Source organism: Erpetoichthys calabaricus, chromosome 9 (genome assembly GCF_900747795.2).
Source record: "Erpetoichthys calabaricus chromosome 9, fErpCal1.3, whole genome shotgun sequence".
Classification (NCBI taxonomy): Eukaryota; Metazoa; Chordata; class Cladistia; order Polypteriformes; family Polypteridae; genus Erpetoichthys; species Erpetoichthys calabaricus.
In genome coordinates, this window is record NC_041402.2 from 30,652,885 (window position 1) to 30,663,087 (window position 10,203).

Here is a 10,203-nt window from a genome sequence, read left to right on the forward strand (position 1 = left end):
CCCTTGCTCAAAGCCCAACAGCATAACGTTTGTTCTTCACTGTCAGTGTGTCTGATGTGCTGGCCTTGCTCTGGTCTGGTCACTTGAGTGCAGCCAGACACTTGACAGACATCTGTCCTGGTAAATCCTCGCCTGCATTTTGGACACAGAGGATGGCCCAATCCATAGCATCTGGCAATACTGCCCCATCACGTGCCAGTGGTCCTTCCCCCATCTCCAGTGACTTTTGAATGTGGCATTCGTCTAAAATTATTAAAGGTGACCTGATCAGATATTGTACCACCAGATGCTTTTTGGGTAAATTTGCACCTAATGAGCTTTCAGAAATGTATAAAAAAATGAAATGTAATTAGTGACCCAGTAACAATGTTCATGTGGACAGTAGCTGATTGCACTGCAGTACATGTTCATAAGGGGACTCACAGCTATGTTATAAAGTAATAGCAGTGCTTGCAAGTTTGTTCTCTGAGTTTGTTTAGCAAAAGTGGTCTATAACAGTGGATGTTTAAATGTGACAGACATTGACATTGAATTTCCCATTGGGATTAATAAAGTATCTATCTATCTATCTATCTATCTATCTATCTATCTATCTATTTCAGTGTTTATATTATTACCTGATAAAAGATTAATAAAGCAAACTTATAAGAGTCATCTCCCAGCATGATCGTTATAAAATATGATGCAGTAGTAGTTGAAGGTGTAAAGCCTTTTTTTAATATTAATACAAACAGCTGTACCGGTTTTCTTAACTGACCTGAAGGCATCTGTCCAACAGCAGTATAACATTACAAATACAACAAAGACAAAAACATAAAATTTTCAAATTTAAAACAATATAATAACGTGGCAATACATATGTACATCAAAGCAAGAAGGGTAGCATGAGTCATTTTTTTGTAATTAAAAACCATGATAAAATAACTTGTATTAAAGTTTATAACAAATTCTAAACACTTTTTTTTTTTTTACAATAATGCAATTCACTTAAAAAAGCATGAACTATAATTTATCAAAATATATATTAAAATAATAAAATTCTGTACTTTAAAATTTGCATTTTGTGTACCATTACGATCTTGAGAGTAACAGGATTTTCAAGTCAGCATTCTTCAATATTTAAACAGATGTAAACTATGGTACAGCTTCAAGCTTTCTTCTTCGGGGAACATGACAGCCTCCTCTGAAGACAACGTCAGTTGCCGCTCACCACGGCTTTCTCTGCAGGCAGAACCTGTGAAAAACAGGAGGGGAAATGAAGCACTGAGGACTAAGGTACTGAAACTGGGGACTGCAGGGAACAAGCGGGAAGTGGTTTGGATTTATTTGAAACAACAATAAAGAAGGCTTGAGAGACTTAACTTAGAATGCATGTTAAATGTAGACACATCAAAATGTTTAGCAGTTTGAGAAATACTTTAAATCAAATGATGCAATTATACAATATATTTGGTTTCTATTATATTTATTTTAAAAAATGAGGCCTCATGTCTGTGTGTTTCTACATTTTCCATCTCTTCCTAAACCTATCAATCAGTCTATAGTACAATAAACTTCAATCATGCAGCACTGTCAGGCCTGAGGTTGTGTCAAGTTAACACAAGGTAACAAACTGCCTAAATATACACTACACTACTATTTGTACTTATCTGAACGTGATACTTGGTAACACAATTTCAAAAGTTTTGTTTCCTGGTGATTATGATAGACCGCTTCAAGCTGAACAGAAATGTGATTTCAGGTTGACTATATCATGTAGGCATTTGGGGAAACATGAAATAAACTTTTATTGAATCTAGCATGTTTATTCAGCTAGCTATAATGACCTACAGCATTAGTTCAACAGACCTAAAATGTCTTGCTGCTGGTTTTCATCTGTATTCAGCATCCTAATGCTTCTCATTTCAATGTCCAACAATAGTCAACCAGCACTGCAATGTCCTGATACAACCTGACCAGATTATTCAACATGTTCATCACTGAACCAAGATTAGCAGGGAAGAAGTCAAAGTGTGAAAGCAGAAAGTAAATTTTGAGTGACATGTTGCACTTCATGTTTTTATATGCTTGAATCGTGTTATCAACCAGCTGGTTGAAGTTTGGTGCTCTGTAGCCACGACAATTCTTAACAACCTCCTTGAATGCCTTCCATGTTATTTCCTCCACAATCTTTGAGCTACTTCACAACTGATAATGTGTTTGATTTGTGGACCAATAAAAATCCCTTCCTTAATCTTGACACCAGTTATTTATGGAAACATCTGTCTCAAATATTGAAATCCTTTACCATCCTTGTTCATTGCTTTCACAAAATATTTCATCAGTAAAATTTTCATATGATGAGGAGGCAAACATATTATTGTTGGGCCAACAAGTGATTTATGTGCCACACTTTTTTGTTGGTTGTAGGATATGGAAGAAGATGATCTGCTGTGGCAACCCCTAACGGGAACAGCCGAAAGAAGAAGATGACTTTTTTGTTGGTTGTGATTCATGCACGGAGACTCTTTAGCACAGCTGGCCCATTCACAGTTATCTGTGTAACTGACCTGTATTCCTGGCAGCAGGGACACTAATTTTATATCACCACAGATGTCACAGTTGTAATTGTTGTACTGTTATGTGCATACTGATAACATGAAAGGAAATCAATAAAATAGGTAATTGCAATAAAACTACAATAATAGGAAAATTTAAAGGTTACTTTTCTGATCAGTAGGCCAAAATCCATCAGATGTAACTAAAAGTGTTTGCTGTCCAGTGCAGTTAACTGTCTATGGCTACATTCACATTACAAGCCTCATTGCTCAATTCTGATCTTTTGCTCAGACTGGATTTGCCTCTTTTGACAATTCACATTCATACGTCAAGTGACCTGTATATAACTGTAACATGAACGGATCTGTCCTCCAAAACAGCACACATTGATACGTTTGTTCACAAGTCATCTATATCACCAACAACAAAAAATGTATTTGTAAAATGACTCATGGCACGACAACCGACAAAATTAACTCACTAGTAGCTAGTGTATACATCACATTTTACTATGGAAGACTGCAAACAGTTTACCAGCTGCACATGATTTGTTCCTGATGGTGAAAAATGCGAGACAGTCAGCTTTTGCTATTTTCACAGCTATTACTGGAACTGCAGCACCATGGCTGCAAGGGCAGTTAAGGAGGCGTTTGTTAGAAGAATCTGTGAGCAAGTGACACACCATCAATGGTCTAGTGACCTACCTCCTGCTTACAGAGGAATCGAAGCATTACGCACATCTGATTCTGTTCCTCGGAGATTCACAGTCAGGGTGGGTGATGGAATAGTCCCTAAGGATGATGCTGAGCTGACTACTTTAAGCAGCTGTTTAAAGCCGATCCTTTGGCTAGGACGTTAAACATCTCTGGGTCCACGATTCTCGAGGCTGATCTTCCAATCAGCTGTGAACCACCCCGTCTCATTGAGATTGCACAGGTGGTGAACCATCTGAAGGTAATGAAGGCTGCAGGGATCAGTGGTATCCAGGATGACCTTCTCCAGGCTGGTGGTAAGGCTGTCCTCCTGGCATTGCCAGCAATCTTTGCTTCCATTTGGGAGACAGGTGTCACCCCCAACTGACTGGAAGATGGGACCTGTCATCCTTATCTGGAAAGGGAAGGGTGATTGCCCGGAGTGTAGCAACTATAGGGGGATAACACTACTCTTTGTGCTTGGGAAGGTCCTTGCCAAGGTCATCCTCAATAGGATCCGTGAACACTTGCACACTTATCAGTGATTGGAGCAGTCTGGTTTTTCACCTAAGAAGTCTACCATCAACTGCATCATGGCACTGAGGATTCTCATTGAGTGCAAATGTAAATATTGGCAGTTTCTTTGCCGCCTTTCTCGATTTTCGCAAAGTGTTCGACTCAGTTGATCAAACTGCCCTGTGGGAAATTCTGTGACTTCACAGGATCCCTCCTGAAGTTGTTGGATATCATGGCCGGCCTGTACACTGGCACTGTGAGTGATGTGCAGAACCTCTGCATTTTTCCCAGTGGATTGTGAGGTATGTTCAATGCTTACATAGACTGGGTGTTGGACTTGAAGCGAAATGAGTATCATTAAGTTGTAACTTCATTTGTAAGCATTGTTGCTGATAAGGCTGCACCCATTTAAGGTCACAATCGACCCTTTCTCAAATTAATCCATACTGTGTGATTGCACAACGTTTCACAAAACACATCAGTATCAACAGGACAGTGTCTTCAATTTACTTCTGTAGCTTGTTGTGCAGACCTCAAAAGTCAACAAATTAGAACACATGTTGTAGGAGCTGGAACTAGAGATTTACTGGATGTGTGGCTACAAATTTCTAAGAAAGATTATCAGCACCTTGTGTTCTGAGACAAAATGGGGTCCAACCTGGTATATTAAATGACTTACCCAATGAAATGGTTGCCGAGTGCATATTGTATTACTTGTGCTAGCCTCTGACTAGTTGTACACTTTTCACAAACAAGTCCATTCATATTACAAGATACTTTAACATGCATTAAAACTACAAAATCTAGGAAATAAGAGTATCATTTCATCTGAGTCAAAGAAGAAATTAAGCCTGGTTATCAGGAATGGCGTGGCAGCCATGAAACAGATGCTGCATAGCATTTGTTGGGGGGAAACCAGGCAATATCCAACCTTCTGACAACAATGCAAACATGGTAGTACACATTCATATCCTTGCTGCTTCACTTATGGCTATGCTGTTTTTAGATATGTTTGGATAAAATGCAAAAACATCTATTGGCACTATCATGCCTGTCTCACTGTCTCAGCTCCCAAAGGATTGATTTTATTGAAATATAGTACACTCATTCTCTATGGGAATTTCTTGGAAAAAAATCAATTTTCACTTATATATCTTGACTATAGTACTCTGTAAAATGTTTGAAATTTCACAAGCTACTTTTCAAAAAGCACTGGCAAATTTTCTTAATCATTCTTAAGAGAGTGAAATATTTTGTTGAACCCCAATTATTGATTAAGTCTTCAAAATTAACAATATGAGCTTACTGAACTTGCATATTTTATATACTAATTGTTTTGTAAATTTGGAAAAAGCATGTGACCTGACCGTGTCCCTCAGCATGGATTGTGGGAGATGTGGCAAGAACAGTTAGTTAACAGGGCCGATCTTGTGTGCTATTCATTACCCATCTGAATGCAGTGAGAGATGAGTCTGAATACTTGGTGTTGAATCTAATTTGATCACTGTGGGGGTCGGGCTTCGTCAGGGCTGTGCTGTGTGTCAAGGTGCAGCAGCGGATGTGAGGGTGTCCAGCTGGGGACGCTAGGGGTAGCATCATTACTTTATGCAGATGATGCTGTACCTCTTTTCCTCATGTGATGGTGACCTTCAGCATGTACTGAAGTAATTCACTGTTGCTGAGTGTGAAGCAGCTATGATGAGGATCATGACCTTCAAGTATGAGGTCATGGTTTTCTATCAGGAAAGAGTGAACTGCTTTCCAGGTGGTGTGGGAACAACAGCCCTTAGTGGATGTGTTCCAGTTTCTTGGGAGATCTTGTGTCCCTTTCTCTATTACTCATAAACAAGATCAACATGCAGACAGGACTGGTGGCATTACTCTGCAGAAACTGTACTGGTCAGTGATGGTGAAGCGGGAGTTAAGTCTAAAGGTAAAACTCTCAGTTTAAAAGTCAATCCACACCCCTGTCCTCCCCTATGGTTATGAGCTGTGGAAAATGACCTAAAGAGTGAGATCACAAGTACAAGCAGCATAAATGAGGCTTCTTCGTAGGACCACTGGGCTAACACTGTGTGATAAAGTAAGAAGCTCAGTGATTCGGAAGAGCCCAAGGGTAGTGTCACTGCTCCTCCAGATTCAGAGGAGAAAGTTGAGGCGGTTTGGGAGTGTTGTTCTCTTGAACTACCCCTGGCACATCTCACTGAGACTCTGCTCCAGACGCAAGACCAGCTGCAGGGATTATATGTCTCAGCTGGTTGGGGAACACCTGGGAATTCAACAGGAAAAGCTGGAATCTGTGGTTGGTGATAAGGAAGTATATGCTGACCTGTTTCACCTGCTACCACAGCAACCCTTACCAGAAAAAGTGGTTTCAGAAAACAAAATGAGAAATTACATATTTTGTATACGGTTCTCTTTACATATCTGATAGCTTGAAGGCCAATCAAATTCCCATTTCAAGTTATTGAAATTCCAGCAGAGTGCACATGGCCAAGAAATCAATCCCGCATCAGCTGTGCGGACCAACCTCAACACACTGAAGATTTTAACTCTCCAATGGCTACTTCTTTAATAAATGTTATGTTTAAGGAATCTGAACTACAATTTGCCTTAGACACCCAAAAACTAATCATCACATCAAATCAACACATTTTTTTCCTCACTAGAACTGGAATCCGGTCCACATGAGGCACCCCAAGCCTATATGGTAAAATGCTATTGAAACACATATATTACGTACTCTGTTAACACTATTAATAGAATGTAATTGCATGCATTATTTTACAATTCATTGTAACAAATATTGTATATTTAATAAATTAAATCATAATTTGCTGTTTTTGATGTAAACAAAAAAATGAAAATTTCTCTGACTTTCAAAACAGCAAGGTCCTGAAACAAAGCTCAATGTTACATTAAGAGTACAACTTCTAAATCATTTTACCTTTTTATCCACCGTTATGTTTTTAAATAAAGTGGTGTTATGATTCAAATACCTACATTTTTATCAATGTATCTAGAAACCTTACCACATAATTAGGTACCAGCGTAATTTCAACTGTTACTGGTTTGTACAAACCTTTTACAAAATCTCCACAACTGTCAAGAACAAATGCTATCAGTTCTGGAAATTCCTGGATTGTGGGGGTGAAAGATGCCAGTCCATTACACACTAAAGCAGATCACTTGCCTTATGGACTCAATAATTTGTTTTTTGAGAAACTTAATAACCAGCGACTTTGACAATAATGAAAGTCACCAGAAAACTTTAAATCTTTCAGCTCTAGTTAAAAAAATACATTTCATACATTAAAACTACTCATTAGCAAATGTATAAACAAATACTAACATAATAAGAGTATATGAGAACATGATGCCTCATTCATCACTAACATCTTAGATCATTAGAATTAAAGGATTACAATGAAATAATTAAAAGGTCTCCTCAGTCCTGGGATCACCCTGTGCCTGCAGGTTTTTCTTCTAACCAACACCTCTTTTTAATTAAACTCTTAGCCTAATTAAGTGAGCAGTTATTTCCCAGTTTGTGTGTTTTGGGGTCAAAGCAGAAATTGCAAAACTAACTTTGGTAAACTTTTAGTAAAATGTTCTAGTTATAATGGAATTTTTATATTTTAACAATATTCTTGATTGTCATTCTGCTTTTCCTGGAGTTCTGGTTATGTAATCCACTATTTACCAATTGATGGGTCTGACGCTCGAGTATTTGCAGCCTTTCATCATTAAGTGTAGTCTGCCTGCGTGTCTGCTCTGATTGTTTTTAACTGTCATTATTAGGATACAATGAAGAGAGCAAACTACACAGAAAAAGAGCAAAATAATAGGAAAGCCACAAGAGAAAGTTAAGCATTTAAAGCCATAGCAAAAAATAGAAATACTTCTAAAAAGGTCTTATAAATATAAAAATCAAATTGCTGTGATTGCAGATAAATAAAACATATAAAACACCAACTAATTATATGAGATCAATTATCTTCATTGATTGTGAATCTGGTTGGAACAAAAACCAGCAGGGACAGTTGGTCCCCAGGACCAAGTTTGGGAACCACTGAGTAATAGGAAAAAATTACATGAATACCAATAATTGCTTTAAAAGCCAATTATTTCACCATGAATGCAAACACACATAGCTAAACATCTGAAAAACACTAAATTATATTTATAAAACAATCTATACCTACCACAATGGAGACAGTAATATAAGACTAAAGATCAGCATGCATGTAGTGCAACATATTTTTAAAAATACACACACAAACAAAACATAAGACTTTAACTACAGACAGGTTCACTTGATGAGTTGTACTAATTGTATTCATCTTATGGCCACAGAGTCATGCACAAACTGCATCAATATTAAAAACTAACCTTCCTTGGATGTTGGTAAGCCTTTAAATGCCAAACACCAGAAATTAGTTTCCAGTACTCAAGGAAAGCAAAAAATGTGGAAGAATAAAGAAAGTCACAAACTCAAGACTTACTGAAAGTCAAATGCAAAAAAGATGTGTAATAAAATGTGTGAATATCTGAATTTTTACAATGAAGACCAATTAGCTGCTTGTGTGCCACATTGACAAGCTTGCATTCCTTTAAAATTCCATTAACATTCTTGTACATATTAACGACAGCCTCAGAGTGCAACATATAAATGCAGTATTAAGAATAAAAAACTGATGTATGCAAAGAACAATAGTCAAAAACATTTTAAAAGACAAACAAACCAAAGCAAGCAACTGTCTTAATGTTAATAAAGCTTTTAGTAAATTGACCTGTTCCACTTTGTTAATATAAGTATTCTGTGTTTGAATTTATTTCAACTGAAGAACTCTTTCACTCACCTCTAAATTGCTTTTTGCTCTTTGAAGGACATTAAAGGTTTTTGACACTGTTGAAAAAGTATAGAAAACAATTAATCCAATTTTCTCTCAAAATCTGACCTTAGCAGAGAACTTATTAACTTACTTACAACTTCTCTTTTTGTAGTGCTACGTATGACACTGTTGATAGAATATCATGAACACAAAAATGTATATACTATTACAAATAACTCAAATGTTGCAATCTGAAAACATTAACAGAAGATATCACGGTGATCAGTTTAAAGCAGACATGCAAAAAGTGCCTCAATGAGGCAATATTAATGGAACATTAATTAATATAATTACAAGAAGGAAAAACTGGCCTACATGAAGCAAAATTTTAAAAAGTTATTATTCAGGGGTTTACTTTCACCGAAAAAAGTCAAATGAAATGTAAGGTTACATTTTTAAAACTGTTACAAGGGATTTTATGTTCAGAATCTATAATGCATTAGTGAGTTTCATCTGGTCACCACATTACAAATAAAGACATACAATAGTGGCTCCAGATACCATGCAGAAAAAAACAACAAAAAAGTGCATCTTTAGATTAAAGGGCCTGTTCTACTATAAAGGCAAATCAATTAAATCTTTAAACCTTCAAAACTCTCAAAATAATTAAGTTCCTTTGTTGGAATTTTTCAGTTAAATAGTGAATCATGTACTCAAGTACATTGTTAGAAATTAGGACAGAGTACATTAAAGATGGAATCAATGCAGCACTATTTCACACCAAGGGTTGTGGCAATTGGGAACAAACTACAGTGTCATGAAATGGAAACTTTTAAAATTGCTTGAATGAACTACTAGAACAACTTGACTATTTATTACCTAACAAAACCATCTAAATGAACCATAACGTCTCCCTTGCTTGTCTTGAACACATTAAAACAATCAGTGAACCTAAATCAGAAGTAAAAGCAAGGGCAATATACAGGGAACTCTAATATCCAGATTCAGGTTTCAAATGTTGAAGAGCTCAGTGTGCTTGAGATACAAATGTCACTTCATAGTCTGCACTTTGCTAAAGATTCCAGTTTTGTAGGACCCCATTGACTGGCAGGGATGGTTCATATTTTGTGGACTTTAAAAGGTCAATTTGAATAAGCATTGCACCTTTACAGAAACATTCAGATTCAACGTCCTGTCATTATATTTAATTTTTTTTTCAAACTTTACTTGTTTTTTTTCTTTTTTGTATTATTTAAGATTTACAGTATTTCTTTCACCTTAACAAATGTATTCTAATTTACTCACTCTGGATCCTTTTATTTTTTTTGTTAAATAATGACACCAGCTGTTGCTATAATAACCAGTGCAGTAAATGTAGCCATTTTTATATTAAGCATGCTCATTCTCATCTCATTTTTTCTTTTTTTAATTATTAAATGGAATAAAATATATTTCATTTAAGGCTTAAAAGAATTCTCCACCCAAAAACTGCATTTTGTTTATATGTTACTTACTCCATGTTGTTTGTAGTGGTGGCGGAGAAAAAATTTTAATCTCATGTTTTTATGCAGAATGGAAAGAAAAAAAATGATTATGATATAACAGATGCCAATGATGACCAA

General features: G+C 36.5%; 1 protein-coding gene across 1 annotated transcript in view; it reads right to left on the reverse strand.

Annotated features, from left to right (window-relative positions):
• Positions 1-693: 693 nt before the first annotated feature.
• cdk5rap2 (CDK5 regulatory subunit associated protein 2) overlaps positions 694-10,203 on the reverse strand; it is a 120,495-nt gene continuing 110,985 nt past the window's right edge. Inside the window, 2 exon segments of the mRNA XM_051931778.1 lie at positions 694-1,234; positions 8,609-8,655. Coding sequence (XP_051787738.1) covers positions 1,196-1,234; positions 8,609-8,655 — 86 coding nt within the window. The 3' untranslated portion in view covers positions 694-1,195.